The sequence below is a fragment of the Platichthys flesus genome, chromosome 2, assembly GCF_949316205.1.
Source record: "Platichthys flesus chromosome 2, fPlaFle2.1, whole genome shotgun sequence".
Taxonomy (NCBI): domain Eukaryota; kingdom Metazoa; phylum Chordata; class Actinopteri; order Pleuronectiformes; family Pleuronectidae; genus Platichthys; species Platichthys flesus.
Window position 1 is genome coordinate 762832 of NC_084946.1, and position 16790 is coordinate 779621.

The 16790-nt window shown below is 39.5% G+C and overlaps 1 protein-coding gene across 11 annotated transcripts in view; it reads right to left on the reverse strand.

The window, feature by feature from the left end:
- The window catches only part of nfasca (neurofascin homolog (chicken) a), an 87216-nt gene that overhangs the window by 26782 nt on the left and 43644 nt on the right, over positions 1-16790 (reverse strand). For 9 of the 11 annotated variants that reach the window (XR_009924667.1, XR_009924666.1, XM_062412236.1 and 6 more), the window contains 13 exons: positions 13512-13682; positions 7983-8094; positions 7591-7775; positions 7366-7497; positions 7047-7190; positions 6676-6787; positions 6383-6549; positions 5591-5738; positions 4706-4830; positions 3666-3710; positions 1541-1642; positions 778-975; positions 400-470 (listed from right to left, as the gene is read on the reverse strand). Coding sequence is in view for 9 of the 11 variants with exons in the window: in XM_062412236.1 (XP_062268220.1) it covers positions 400-470; positions 778-975; positions 1541-1642; positions 3666-3710; positions 4706-4830; positions 5591-5738; positions 6383-6549; positions 6676-6787; positions 7047-7190; positions 7366-7497; positions 7591-7775; positions 7983-8094; positions 13512-13682 (1712 nt within the window). In the remaining 2 variants the exon portion in view is untranslated. The remainder of the gene's footprint in view (positions 1-399; positions 471-777; positions 976-1540; positions 1643-3665; positions 3711-4705; positions 4831-5590; positions 5739-6382; positions 6550-6675; positions 6788-7046; positions 7191-7365; positions 7498-7590; positions 7776-7982; positions 8095-13511; positions 13683-16790) is intronic. The other 2 variants (XM_062412285.1, XM_062412257.1) reach the window with 1 other exon arrangement.

A 16790-nucleotide genomic window follows, 5' to 3' on the forward strand; every position in this document is an offset into this window, starting at 1 on the left:
TTGTCTTGATGACCACTCAAACACTTTTCTACAACTTGGGGTTCAGTAACTTGTCAAGGACAGCATGCGGAATGAGGAAGACTGGGATTGAACCCCCGACCTTCTGGCTAGAGGACGAACACTTTGAACATGGCTGGTCCATTGTATTTTATGCAGCGTATGCTTGATATGCAATTAATGTCGATAAATGTTGAAAAATGTCTGAACAACCTTGTGCTATCAAAAAAATTAAAACAGAACCAGTCAGCCTTTATAAAGCAAGACATCTTGGTCTAGTATTATCATTCAGATAAATCCTAAAAGAATGTTTCTCTCGGTTTTGTATTTCTATTTACAGTCAGCAGGCATTAAGTTGAATACACTCACAGGATGTAATTTCTTGCATTGTACATGACTTACCTCCCAAGTGATCTCCATGTTGTCCTTCTTGGAGCCCCATCCTCTAAGACCTCTGGTAATTACATCTGGAGCTTTTTTTAACATAACAAAATTCTCTCAGTTCCAACATCAGCTTAAACAAATCCCATGTCCAGAGATGCAGATTTATGACCATGGGCTTTCTGGCTTGTGTTTGCAACAATCTTTTGTGTATTCTATCTCATGGAAGAAGCTGGTGTTTTATCATTATTATTGACAGATTTTTTTAAATAGGAATAAAAGCCCTTGATAAACAAGATTATGACTGTCCTTGATGAGGAGGCAAGCAAGATATATTTAGCCAGCAAAAGTGTCTGTAAAGACAAATATGATTGAAGATGAGTTTGTCATGCTTCTCACCTGCTCCACTGGTCTTGTATCTTGGTGAGGGACGGCTGGGCTGACTCTGGCCAACTGAATTAATGGCGATGACCCTGAATTGGTAGTTGACAAATGGGGCAAGCTGCAGGATGACAGAGTTGAGGTCCCCAGGGTAAGTGGACAGATTCTGCCACCTGCCTGGCTCCCAGCGGTCCTCCTCAAACTGGACCAAGAACTCTGCAGAGACGCACACGTGGCTTAAGAAAAGGCACAACACTCAACATTTAAACAGTTGAAACTTGGGAAATCAGGATATGATGATGGTTCACAATGTTGTCTGGGATCTCAAAGTCCCCTCATGCACCAATGGGGGACCACCAGCAATTTTGGCTTTATGCATTCCTGTATCGTGTAATTTCATCCCCTCTACTGTGAAATTTGTTAAAAGACCATACCGAATAAATGAGTTGGATTATTCTGATATATCTGTCAGATGGATCATAATTGTGGTCTGTTCAAATGTATCCAATTTGCTTTGAAATTATAATTTGTATTCCACCATCACAATATTATCCTTTCTTTCAGAAACTAACTTACAAACCTGTCTTTAACTTGGTGTGCCTACAGGATACACTGTACTTCCATGTGAGGGCACTATGAGATAAGCTGCACTATTTACATACATAGACCTTAGAGTATGCTTGTGGAAAGAGACCATTAAAGGCCATTTTCCCCTTCAAATTATGTCAAGGAGAGCCCAGAAAGTACAAGTAGAGAGTATGAAGAGTGTCTGTACAACAACCTGTGATGAGACTCCTGTGATCATTTCCAGGGATCCAGGTGAGACGAACACTGCGAGCTGCTGGGTCAGACAGATCTAGATCCATGGGAGGGTCTGGGCGGTCTGCAGAGAAACGGGTAATGATCGGTCTCAGACATGTCTAACATATAGATGCTGCAATACTGCAAAACACATCACTTATACTGTACAGTGTCATATATTTCATGGACAGTCCTTGACTCTTGAGTTAAAATAAACTTATTATTAGAATATTATAGGTTATTATTAGGGCTGTCAAAATGAACACAGGATGATTAATTTGTGGAATTAATGCACAAATTATTTAACGAATGCGCAGAATGACCTGCTACATGTACCCATACCCACCCCACTCACCCGCTTGGAGCGCGCACAGAGTCGGATCAGAGCTCGTTCACATTAAGTAGCCGGTCAGTGACTTTGTAGGAGAATAGTGAAACACACTGCTCACAGCTGCTCAGTGATCAGCTCATTTTGGGTCCTCCTCCACTCTGCTCTCACTTAAACTAATAAACACTCATCACTAGTTATCGGGAAACGATCAGCAAATTAAGTAACTCAGTGTTTGTTTGATTTGCTCAAGAGTTTATGAGGCTGCATTTAAACATCATGAAAATGACTCGTCAACTTGGGCTCAGTACAACATGAGACCTGACACTCACAGTCAGGACTCAATGTTAAAGTGACCGGAGCGACCCACAGACATGATCTGACATCATCGTTTCATAACCAAACACACGTTTGTCACCTAAATCCTTCCAATAAAAAATGATCTATGAACTGCTCTATGAAAATGAACTATGAACTTAACAAACTTTTACAGGTGCACCATTGAGAGCATCCTCTCAGGCTGCACTACTGCCTGGTATGGTAGCTGCTCCGCTGCTGATCGCAAGGCCCTGCAGAGGGTGGTGAAGACAGCGGCGCGTATCATAGGCTGCCATCTCTCTTCCGTAGGAAGTTCATAAAGGACCACAGCCACCAAGGCTGTGGAATTCTAACATTGCTACCATCTGGCAGATGTTACCGGAGCATCCGAGCACAAACTACCAGACTCAAAAAACGCTTCTTCCCCCAGGCCATTAGGCTTCTGAACAAACAACACTGACCCACTGAACTGTTACAATGTACATTCTGCTCCCCCATTCATACTTACTACACATATATTCATATTATTTAATTTAATATTCCTCACTCCTTCACCCTGTAAACTGCTGCTAGCCCTTCTTTTAAATTTAAATTGTTGCATTTATTTATGTCATATGTTATATGTTATATGTTTTATGTTAAATCTAATATGTCTACTGCATAGATGTTGCCTGCCAGGTCACAAGAATTTCACTGAGCTGATGACGCTGTCATTGTTTCATGTGACAATAAACTTTGATTTGATTTGCATGAACTGAGCTTGGAACTTGTTCTTTTTAAGTGTTAACTGGCTCAACACTTCTTCTACAGATGGGCTCAGATTCAAATTTTACAATCACGTTTAAATTGTGGAAAGGTTTGATTCGTGGTTTGATTTAAAAAAGAAAACAGAAAAGTCGTATTCAACCATCCCATATTTGATTTTTTTTAAAAGAACAAAAAAGAGAAAAGTCTAAAATGCCCTTAGCTACCCTCTGATTAATCTGATTACAGATTTTATTTGTTTGACAGCCCTAGTTATTATTTAACAAAATGCCCAATTGCCTCCAAATCAAGAAATATATTGAGAACAATTCAGGAAATCACACTTATATGCAACAATGAAATGAAGAAAAATATGAAAGTCTACTCTACTAATAGCATCAACAACAGACATTTTCAGACTTATTATGAGAATAAATTATTTGACAGGATGGATTGTGATGCATGCATTAAAAATCCATTCTGCATCAAAATAATTCCACTCCTCAAACACAAATTGGGGAAGAATATTAATTGGCACATAAGGAAATAATATCCATAAAAACGCCCATTAAAATTGTTTCAATATAATCATTAAAATGTAACAAAGGCACAAGTTAAGACAAGGTTAGAGAAAAGTCAGACCCTAACAACATAAACAAGCGGAAAGCTAGCAAAGAAAAGACAAACTAAGATTTCCACCTGAGCCATGTGTTACCTGGAGGCAGGGTGCTAGAGAGTGAGGGGTTGAGAGAGGCTTCCTCTGTGGGATGGGGTCAAGGACCAGGCAGTGGATATAAAGGGATGCATGTTAGTCTACCAGCCAATCAACAGCAAGAAAGTTAACTGTTAACAAATTATTTAGAACACAATTTACTAATGTTAATTCAGATCACTTGGCATGCAAAAGTTTTTTACAGATGAGACTTTGGCATTAAGGTCTGAGTAACAGTTGTAAGCCAAAATCATTAAAGCATATACTTTAAGAACTCAGCAGATGAGTTACCTGATTTTCCATAATCTCAAGAAAGTACAGAGACACAAACGTTTGGGTAATTTCTGAAGGATCTGTTAATCTCTCTTTATGAACCAGTTTAACAGTAATATTTGCTGAACTCCATTAATTTGGTTTTCGGCTTATTTCCGTGACTGTAAACCACTACATGTCAAAACACTGGTCACACAGAACTCAAAATAGGTCAATCTGAGGAGGGCTGTTTTAGACAGGGTAAAAAGGTGCTGTTTTAAAGGATCCTTGTGATATTTTTACCAAAATATGTTACAGACATTTCATTAAGACCCCAAGGAACCATATCAACTGTGGTAAAATGGGCATAATATGTCCCCTTTAAAACATTAGATGTATCAACATCATTGTGACTGTCATTTCAAAGACTTTGCAAGGAATGTTCACCAGTATGCTCAGGTTGGATTGGCTGAGTGGTGTCACATGAAATGATTTACAATGTATTGAACTGGTCTGTTTCCTACGCCACTAAACAGGCTAGAAGAGCTATGCTGGTTAAAATTTGTTCCATTTTCAGAATTTGAAAAGTCTAAATGATATTTCTGTTATAGGTTTGGGTCTGGATCTGGGCTCAGGTCTAGAAAAGGGTCCACCTATTAGTGACCCCTATTTTATTCAACTTTGTAATTAAACTAAAACTGTTTTTCTTAATGTTTTAATTGGGTGATCTAGTGCTGTTTTTAACTTTAATTGAAGCCCACTGTTCCAGAACTGCTCTGTATGTGATGTACCTAACACAGTCAGGCGGGCAGATGCGGAGTCCTGGTCAATCTCAGATTTAACAGTGCAGGCGTATGTTCCCTCATCACCCTCATTCACATTGGGGATGGTCAGTGACTCGTCATCCTTCCTCAGCCTGGGAGAAACAAAGATAGCACATAAATGATTCAATCTGAGCATAATACAAACTCCTGACTGTATTAAAAGTAAAACTACAGAGTGTTTGTTTACCATAGTTATTCAACAACAAAAAGATTTTGTCTGCTCTGGAGGAAAATCAAGTTGGGTGGAACTATGCACCATTTGACAGTTTATGTTACATTACATTACATTACATTTCATTTAGCTGACTCTTTTATCCAAAGCGACTTACAATAAGTGATGTTAGTGAAACATATCTGAGGGGGATTGACCTAATATCTATTTTACAAGCAATTTGAATTTAAATGGATTACTCAGTGAAGACAAGTACAGAAATACATCTGAGTTAAAAACAACATTAATGGAAGTCTACCTCTCAGTAGGAAAGATAGTGGCCTTTTGGCTTAAAACAAGGTGTAAATTATCTATTTTCAAGTCTGATATGACACTTGGATGCGACCACACGAGCAGTATGGATGGAGTTGGAGGCTGTTGTTTAAATTAGTCAGAAGTTTAGGTCGCCAGATATTTCAATTGTATGAAATTTGGTTGATACAAATTTTCTTCTGAGACTCCAGAGCTGTTTTGTGGACTCCAACGGCATAGTGGTGAAAAGATGACTGAATTCCACATTTTGGGTGACCTATCCCTTTAATTTACAACCTGTATAAATATGTGGTGTTTTGTTCTTACAGGGGCATGAGAAGAGTTCATAATGTATGAGGGTTGTTAAGGCCACCTTTAAGGTCCATTACCTCCATCCTAGATAGAGAGACTTGTCATCTTTGGTCCAGGTCACAGTGACAGGCAGGCTGGGATCCGACTTCACTTTACAGTTGAAACGAGCTGTGGAGCCCCTGATGGCTGACTGGTGCTCAGGGAATCTTATTATACGAGTTTGCGCTGAGTTGAAAGAGTTAGTGCAAACGAACACACAGACACACACACACAAACAAACACACACACACAGAGAGACCATAAGAACTCATGTTTACAGTGTTTGTATGGCCATGTAAATCTGAGTATTAATTTCCTCTCATACTGTAAAGAAAATACTAATACCAAAAAATTACATCTATATAAAACTAAAAGTCTTGTGTTGTGTATGTTCAAACATCCACCCTGAACTCCTCACCTCTGTACAAGAAATCACAAGAAGCCTGTTAAGGGTCCTTGCCAATTGAAAGACAGCCTTGGTATATGAGTTGGCTTGTTTTGTATTTCATTCAATGCCGTGCTACCTCAAACGCTACATGGATATTTTTGAAATACATTCACAAATGTTTGTTTGCATTTTAATAAAAGGCACACAAGATTTGCATATCATCCGAAGTGCAAGTTATTTGGCAGAAGGAAAGGAAATCATTTCGTTTTTCACACACAAATTGTGGCTTGTTTTGTCATAAAAGGTCAAAAAACCTGCAGGAGCTGATAGCTACTGCACATATCGACTGCACAAGATACAAGTCATGTTGGATCGTTACAGGATAACTTCATACCAATATGTTACTGTTTAATTGATGATGACTTTAGTTGATATGTCTGACCTTTCACCTCCAGGCGGACCTGGTTCTCAGCTGTGCCCAGGATGCTGTTGGCAACACATGTGTATGTGCCCTCGTCCTCTGTTCGAGCCCTTTTGATCTCCAGGGTGCCGTTGATGTAAACACGGTACTGTCCACCATCCAGCCCACTGCCCTGTCCATTCTTAAACCTACACATGGTAAAAAACACATGGGTAAAGAAAAATGGTATTAGGAACTAGTTTATTCACCTGGAAGCGTCTGTGTAGAATGATTCCAAAACAAAAATGTCTTTGCAAAAAATGCTAAATTCTCACCAGCGTAGTTCAGGAAGAGGGGAACCAAAGAAAGGACAATCCAAAAAGGTGCGGTTGTTCTCAATGACTTTAATCAGTTGGTTTTTAGGGCCCAGCATCCTCGGAGGCATGTCTATCGGGGAGGGACAGTGGTTACACCTTTTATCATTTTGACATGAAAGAAGTAGGTTTACAGATAAAACGCATTTACTTTCTTTAACATAATCAGTATTCATACATATCCTCATATTTACATTTTCCGAGATGCTGTAATTGTTGAAGAGTAACACTAAGGTAGTGCATAAAGATGCATACCGCTCCAAGCCAATGGGATTTGGCTTCTATTGACATTTTCAAATCAGCACACAGCCCAACCCCCCTCCATGTCTTACCGAGAACACTGACGAAGGCATTGGACAACAGGTATCCATGCTGGTTGGAGGCGTTGCACTGATAAACAGCACTGCTTCCCATTTGCACTGAGCGGAAGAGGATGGTGTCACCGAGCACCTGTCTGTTCGGGTTAGGAGGAGAGCCTTTTGGGGAAAGGGGGAATGATACCGGTTTATGATACTATTTCTGAAAAATCCCAGGACAATATTATGTAAAAATTTAGGGAAATCAGGCCCCAGCAAAACACGGGTTTAGGGGCAATAACAGAAATCTGAATGAATGAAAGAAAGAATGAAAATCTGAAACAGTTACACCTACTGTCTATAAGTTGTCCATTGATCAGCCACTGAATGTTAGGTTTAGGGTTCCCGTTGGCCCGACACACCAGGCGTCCGTTCTCATCCGGGGCTAGCACCATGTCCGTAGGTTTGTCCAGCCAGTAAGGAGCCGCTGTCGGACACAGGGAATCAGGTTAGCAAGATTGACTGACTCACAAGTTTAAATGCAGTAGTTGTGCAAAACACATAATTGTGACCTCTTCACCTTTAACCTGGACAAATATGCTGTGGCGTATGCTGCCTAAATGACTGTTGGCCATGCACACATACTCCCCAGCATCTTCCTCTGACACACTGATAATCTTCAGGGTCTTGTTGAAATTCTGAAACTTCACTTTGTGTCCTGGCAGGTCCCCACCCTTCTTGAACCACTTGACGGTAGGAGTTGGTCTGTAGAGGAGGAATGAAACAAACGCAGCTCTGTCATTAATTTAACATTGAACGCATTATTATGCAGAAAGAGAAAGTCCTCAAATTTTTTATTGAACACAGAGATGCTGTGTTTTATAAAACAAGACCATACTAACTAAATCTTATTGATCTTATTTTTTGCAGAGAGAGTGAGGGAGAAAGTGAGAAAGAGAGGAGAGAGCTCACAGTCCAGCAGCGATACACTCCAGTAGCAGTTGCTCATCTCGTTGCACAATTTTGGAGCTCTCACTGCCTGATGGTGAGAGGAAGGTCGGCGTGGACTCGGATACTTTACGGCCTGCAGACGAGAAATGAGGAGAGGTTACTAAAAACAAACGTTGAGAGTTTAATCCTGAAAACTGACTTATTACAAACAAGAAGAGATACACATCTAATGTTGTTAATCTACAAAGCTCTGCTGTTAAAACTTTTTAAACTTAATTACCTTACCTCTCTTCTCTCATATAAAATCAGTACATACAGCACAAGATCCAGTAACTAATTAACCTTAGACAAATCCCTCATGTACGCACCAATGTTGGCAGAACTGGTTTGAGTTACTATGCACTGTATAAATGGAATTATTTGCAAACTGCCCTCTAACTACAGCCTTTTATTCCCCTTGGAGATTAAAATGTTTAAATTGTGAGTTTTTTTTGTAATCTTGTGAATGTTTTATTAATTTATTTTTACTGTGTTTTGTTATTGCTTGTGTTTAATTGTTTGTTGCTAGTTGTGAATGTTTCTTGTTTTAATGCCTTTCTTGAGAAATAAATCTCGTTCTCAATGTGACTGCCTGATTAAATAAAGATGTAATATTTCCTACAAGGAGCTATACATCCGCTCTGTGGGCACTGCCACATACATCTAGCACTATTATTCTGATAATTTCCTTGTGGCTGTGCTCCATCTTTGCCTTGCTTTGACTCTCTCTGTAGTGAGGGCAAATTCGGAATGAGATAATCTCAATATCAAGCTGAAGTGTATTTAGAGGCATGTAGTTGTCTTTAGCCTAATGTTTAACCTTCCCATGTGAATTATGCCTCAACCGCGACATGTAATTGGTTGCCATTACTAGACCTTGTAGACCATTAAGGCCTTCTATAATCCATACAACAATGTGGGAGGATAAATCTATGAGCACATTTACTGGAATAGTACGACAATAGTTTTGCTTCACTTGAACTTGAAAAAAGGAAGAAACCAAAGTGTGAATAAACTTTTGAGTATCAGACTGAGATGCAAGCAAAGTGCTGTCATTGTTTACGGCGTAACACAAACATGTGGCATTTTAATCAGGTATGAAGTCGATTGTAAAGTTACGAAACTCAATCATATCTCAAGGAAGGGAAGATAACTTTTCTTGGTTTGTTGAGAATTTAGTCTTGCTGTACGGCACATACAGAGGAATAACCTACTAATACTATTTTTTAGATTAGATTAGATTAGATTAAACTTTATTGTCATTGTACAGTACAAGTACTTATACAACGAAATGCAGTTTCTCAAACAACAGTCAAGTTGAAAGCCAGTTAATGGATGAGATCATCAACATCCCAACTCAGTTACACAGTAGTAAATGTTTGTAACTACACCACAAACTGAACCAATGAAAAATTCTCGTTATTTTTATACAGTTGTTTTTCTGGATCTTGATCACTACTCAGGGATATAGACAGCACATTACCAGACTGCTCCAACCCAAGTACTTTTAACACCAGTTTGGGAAGGATACAGCCTGCTGACAAGTGTGTGGGATTAAATTAGCATTGGGCTCCTTTGTAATGGAGATCATTATGGGATTAAAGCAAATGTTAGCAGGGAGTTTTTCCACTGGCGAACAGAGAGGAGTTGGTGAGGAGGATTGGTTATTGTTTGTGACACTGTGAGGAGAAAAAAAATTACAAGACTAAGAGCCTACAGAAGACAAAGGCATCAAGGGTCAGTGGCAACATATGCCAAAATGCTTAGGCACACAAACATTATGATGGATATCTATGGTGATGTTGTAAGCACCCTGGAAACATGGCAAACAGCATGGAAAAAATGTGGCCTTCGTTTCTGTTTGTGTTAATAAGAGATTGGTTACAAAGTAGCTAGTATGTGTGAATGAGTATGTGTTAGTAGTTGTGTGTGAACATGTCAACAGCTCTCTATCACTTGCCCACACTCACAAAGAAACATGTATAAGAGCAGAGGTTGGAGGTGGCAAAGCTTATTAATATACATATATGACTATTAATGACCACGGCATGAATCAAGACTGATTATTCAACATTTGACCTAATTATTCTCATCGGTATCCTCAGTCCTACTGGAACTAAATTGGCAAGCCTGATCAGTCACTGGGACTATGTGATCCCTAAAGGACATTTCCAGTCTTCCCCTGGGCTTCCTGAAAATGGATTATTCTATTTATAAACTTAATGAGATGAACACTTCTCTGTGAGAGTACATAGTAGGATCAGAGAGAAGTCATATCTTGTGTCACTGAACCTAGAAAAAACAAGAATAAAGTAGAACACACGACATGGACACAATTTTAACACCGAAAACATTTATATAAGCAGGCATTGTTGGTCAGACTAAACATACCTCGCTATTTTTTTAGATTCAAATTTGGGAAACATTAAATAATGATACATTTTAAACTGAAGCTTCACTCAATCAATGGCGGAATGTTCAGAAATCAGTAAATGATGCAATACCCTCAAATGTCCTTAAACTCCTAAAATGTGGCTTCAGTTTTTCTATTACCACATGTTGTGAACTGCATGATTTCATAGGGGGTGTTCAATCTAAGGGTGTATAATTTTGTTACATGGATATTAAGGGTGCTTTTGAGTAGTCCATTGAGATTAGGAAGGTTCCTAACTGAGTGAAATGACCCGGAAGTATTCAGCAGCTGCCATGATAAGAGCTGTCCTGATTTATCTAAATCCTAATTTATCTCCTTAGCATCGTAAACACTGGACCATCTTTATGACAGGAAAAGAGAAAATGTAATCCCACAATTCTTTGTGGCAGCATCAACATTTAAAATGACGCAGCCTTGTAGTACGTAGGCAAACCCACGTTAATATGAATAATCTAAAGAGATCTTTAATTCTCTTGTCATGAACCAGAACTTATGTGAATCTGCATATGATTGTCTGAGTTCCTGATTTCCTCGCTGCATCTACATCTATATCTGTCCAGTCTGGATTAACAAGGCACAACAAGCATATTGGACACAATATCATTATCAGAACTAGATCCCCAGATGTGGACTGCACACCAAAAAAAAAATGTCTCCATAGATATTACTCATTTTATTATTTCAACATTTCAGTCCAATCTAATTAAATTCAATCTATTTTGTTACATCTTTCCTCAGAACGTGTCATCCTGTTTTGGAAAGGAAACTTTACTAAAAATTTGGTTAAGGGCCTATCCCATTTCTTCCAACCATTACCCCTAACACTTGTTCTTGAGGGTTATATTAACGTCCCTTGAAATGGAGTCACAAGGGACATCATCAGAAGTCGTCGATGTAAACAAACAAAGTCCTTGCGTTTACTAAAGTGACAAACCTATAACAGGCAAATAATATCTATGCTAAGGTGAATCAAGGACATCTGAATCCAAAAAGCTTGGATGCTCTGCATTACTTCACGTATGAATCAAAAGCACAAAGTCTGCTAATAGGAGCCTGTATTAAACCCTGCCACGATGCATTGTTATTAGAGCAATTAAGTTCAGGAACATCCCAGCTATACACTGGTTAAATCAAGTATATTATGTATCACCAAAGATATTACAATCATTATTGTAAATGTATAATCTGTATTAATGGACAAATTGATACATCTATGGGTATTTCTTCTATCTTCCAGGTGATTCGCAAGGCATATTGGAAAATTCTCGTACGCCTTGGTTTGAAGGGTGGGTCTGAAAAATCTTTGTTTCAAAGGCACTACAGACCTTACATTTGGCCAAAACCCTCGGTCTCAACAGGTATTGGGACAGCTACCCCTACACAGGAATACGCAAAATGAAATGGAAGGGCTTGGGGTAGGGAGAAGGGGTGAAATGGAATTGGGCCTAAAGAGTTTAAGTGGAGTCATTTTTTTCTATGAGACGGTTTCCTTTTCCTACCTCCTTACAACTTCTCCTTCGTATCTTTCCTTGACTTTGTGATGTTTTTCATCACGTTCAAGGAATAATTGTTAGGAAGAGGATTATTTTGACTTTCTGACCGCAGCCTAAATCTTTAATCTTATGGTGCTTTTACAGATGATCAGTCCTACGAGAGTATTCATCGCAGTTCATATTCAGAAGTTGCAAACTGATCCATTCAGTTCGCTGCTCACCAAAATATGACCATGTGCAATGAACAGCGCTCTATTAGTGGATTCATGCAAAACACTGGCTAGCAGCTTGAATTTGCCTCATATTTGCAATGTATCTGCTTCGACTTAGACTTAAGTTGTTCCCACTGGATTGATTAAGGTAGCCCCACTGGTTTTACAAAAAGGCACTAGTTATATAAGCAAATCTTACATACCCCTCTCTAACCTGGTGCATCTTCAAGGGGTCCTCGATACTCAGCAAAATGACCCAGCACTGAACTATCTAACTTCAGTACATACAAGATTAAGTGGATGAATCACTGATCGAATGGTGTGACATTAAACTTTGATTCTGACTGACCTCACGTCAGTTGTACATTCAATCTGTTGCTTGTTCACAAACCATGGGTTTGCCAGAATGATCTGATTTGACGTAAATCAGGATATGGGATGTAAGATACAAAAATTCTAACAAGCACTTTATAATACTGTAGCTTACCCTGTTAAAAGTATTGTATTTTTCCTTACTCGTGTTCAGGGTTAAGGACAGAGGATGTCGCATCTTGTTAACGCCCTATGAGACAAATTGTGATTTGGGAATATGGGCTATACAAATTGAATGATCGAAGTCCCATATGGCAGTATATCCTTAACTAGGCTGTATGCTCATTAGTAGATGTTGAAATAGTTTTTTGATTATTTTCAAATACAACTTAATGCAGCTGCTGTCCAGACAAGAATATCGCTTCAGAAGATATGCTGAATACATGTTAATGTTCTTATACCTTCTATTTCCAATTAAAATATATTTTATATTCATAACTTCTACCCAAAATGCCTTAAAATAAATACAGCAACACATTTACACTTTTCCATATGAAACCACACAGGGAATTCTATGCCTACAGAGAGCAGTTAGGAGGTTAGATCATTGGACAGCTTCAGCCAGCAGGTTAATGTTTCTAGCCATGTGATTTTAGGGCGTGACTAAACAGGTAAACAGGAAGTGGAGCTGTCCTGACAGGAAGTGACTCACCACCATAGGGGTCAGTGGCATTGTAAGATGTTTCATTATATGGCTCCTCTGAAAAAAAGGCACACAAAGTGGATCATCAGTCCAAACAAAAAAACAAATACGGAGGGTATGATGGCACATAGTGGAGTTGAAGATACACCAGCAAAGCGGAAAGAAAGGCTTTCATATTACATCCAGAGAATCCAATAATTTAAGTCTTCACTTTTCCCGGTTCAAGCTGTTACATTCCATTTTAGTTTATTGGTATCTGATCAAAACACACAGCAGACATGACTTCCTCTCTCTCTGTTTGTGTGTGTGTGTGTGTGTGTGTGTGTGTGTGTGTGTTTGTGTGTGCTGTCTACTCACTGGTGAGAACTTTGAGTGTGAAGGGGTTCTTCTGCTGGATGGTGTGTGTGAAGAGGAAGCGAGCATTGCAGCTGTAGTCTGTGTGAGCGTCTTGAGCAACAACATTGGAGAAGTACAGGTCTCCATTCAAACCTGTAGACACTCTCTTATTTTGTGATATTGGGTTCATAGCTAGAGAGAACATGAGGAGCACAGAGATAGGATAGAGGGATACAGAAAAAAGGAAAAGAAACAGGTTAAATAAAACCACATTGCTAGCAACTATTAGACACTGGCGCATCACTCATGGCTGGTATTTACATACTACAATTAACTATTCCTTTTCTAAAAGCCCTGGACCAAAGACATTGATTTGAAATTGAAATGTGAAACTGAAACATGAACATTACTTGAAAAAACAAACTTCACCTTGGACAAGTACAAAACAAAGATTTATAGAGGAACATGGAATACACCCATTATGATTGTCAGGGAAAGTGAGGATAGAGCAACACTTTATTTCATTGGCCTGTAATTTCCTGAAAGTTTTCTTGCGAAGTTTTGTGGATAAAACTATGTAATAGCTGATGCCAATCTGCTAATACAAGAAGAATGTCAGTATTCTGTCAGAGCATTGCTTTATTTAATTCCAGGAAATGTCTTGGTATATTACTGGGAAATTATTCAGACATTTTCAGCCAATAAAATAAAGTATTCCGAATAGGGCTGAACGATTTGGGGAAATAATCTAATTGCGATTTTTTCCCCCCAAAATTGCGATTGCGATTTAATATGCAATTTTTTTCTCCCAAAAAAACCCATAATGAATGATTTAAATATGACCAACACAATATTAGATACATTTACTGTACAATATTCTTTCCCACATTTTTATTTAACTGCTCATTACAGCAACAAGAAAAACAAATCAGTTTGCATTTAAGTAATTTAATCAAAGTAATTGTAAGTATAAACACAAGGATTGCACTTTCTTTTTTTATTTTAGGTGTCTTACTGCTCCCAAGTCAGTAACATTTCCAGTGTTGGGAAGTTTGAAAACGTATTCCGTGTGTATGCATTATGTGTCCGCGGATGCGGCGGGCCACCTTGCGGATCAGCAGCAACGTAGATTCCCGTTCATGTCTGGGTGGTCGTGCAGCGGTATGGAGGCGCCGGGCCTCAGCAGGAACACCCCCATGCTGAACACCACCGTCTCGCAGATGTGCATGTAGGTGACCGGGGGGCTCTGGAGCCCCGCCCGCCCGGAGCACGGCTTGCTTTTCCGCGGAGTGATTTTCAGGTCCGCTGCCCGCACCGCGGTCAGCAGCGGCATGAGCTCGCTCTGTGAGTCCGCCACGTCGGCCGAAGACTTTAGAACCCTGTAGGTGATGCAGGCTTGCTTCGCTATCTTCTGGATCAGAGGAGTTTTGTGGTCCCGCGGCACTCTTGCTGCGGGTGAGGACAGCAGCCCAGAGCCCTACTCTCTTTCGCACGTTTTAATTGCGCACGCTGCGATTAGAAAATCGCGTTTTATCAAATCGCGATTTTATTGCAAATGCAATTACTCGTTCAGCCCTAATTCCGAACACAAATGGAATAGAGCATCATGTTTAATATGAACATTAACTGACACTCCTGACCTATATCTTTAGGATCTTATATAATTCACTCCACCCACATAATTGGTGGATTGAATAATAGTATGAAGGAGCAGGTGTACAGAGGTTCCTAATAACCAAGAAAGAGACCACTATTCTCCAGTATTAGCATCGCTACACTGGCTTCCAGTTAAATCTAGAGTAGGAGCCAGAGCTTTCAGCCATCAAGCCCCCCTCCTGTGGAATAATATCTCACTTTCAGTTCGGGAGGCAGACACCATCTGTTCTATTAAGAGTACACTCAAAACCCTCCTTTTTGATAAAGCTTATAGTTAGAGCTAATTAGTGCGGCAGAACGTAACTTTTCATATTTTCTAAAATAGGAAGCGTTTAGTCTAAAAAGGCATAGAGCTATTGATGGCTGATCTACTGAGTGGGGCCACATGGTTTTCATCGTACTATCATACATACCAGTAGCAAGTCCGGTTTACCTTGAGCCTCAGTGTAGCCTCATTTTCGGCCTGTATCATTGTATCATTGATTACAATGACAATGACAATTCTAGCTTCTCCTTCCTCTTCTCCATCCCTATCCCCCTTCCCCTGAATCCCTTTGCTTTATCGCCCGCAGATCCAGGGCCTCTGTGGCCGCACCATGGATTACGATTTGTGATCGCGCATCAGAGGTTGCAATGGTGTATCCAGTATGGCGGATTCTATATCGTGTGGGCTGATCGTAGAGTTAAATGGCGGATCCTGTGTTGCGTTGGCATCAGATACGGGAGGTGGACAAGGACTGCGGCGGCTCATGATGGATTCTAATAAGCGGAAGCTGACAATGACTGTGGATTAAAGTAGATCCGATCTGGATGGCGGATCATGATCTGATTGCAGCTGGACTGCTTGACATATCGTATTGAAGTTATCCTTCAAAATATTTATACTCATCAGTGCTGCTAAAAACTTTAATCTTGATGATGTTTCCTACACGTGGCATCTATTGCACCTCTGTCGGTCCTGGGAGAGGGATCCCTCACATGTGGCTCTCTGAGGTTTCTACGTATTTTAACCCAGTTAAAAGGGTTTTTAGTAGTTTTTCCTTACTCTTGCTGAGGGTAAAGGACAGAGGATGTAACACCATGTTAAAGCCCTATCACGAATTGTGATTTGTGAATCTGGCTTAAACAAATAAAATTTGATTGATGATTGATAATAAAGTGCTCAGTGAGTGTATTTTTGCCTGATCATAGCTGTATATATATAAGATTCCAACCACACACATTCCCTGCAGTGTCTTAATTTTAATTAGCCACCTTCACTGAAACAAAGCAGATATTTAATTACCAAGAAATTGCTGTCACCAACTGAATGTCATAAAAGTAGAATAATAAAATGAAAGTAAAGATCATTATAATACGAACCAATAACTTGTTGACTGCATATATTTTGACAACCAGCTGTCATCCACACTTGGATGACAACATAGGAGCAGTATGGGGGAATGTTAGGTTTTATTCTGTTGTCATTTTATGTTTGAAGACATGGTCACCATTTACTTGAATTGTATTGGATTTGGCCGCAATGCTGTTTATCCCTGATACTGCAAAAGTGTTTTGTGGACTCAAACACCCTCCCCCCCATCGACATAGTGGTGGGCAGATAATGACAGAATTGTCATTTGTGGCTGAACTATCTCTGTAAGA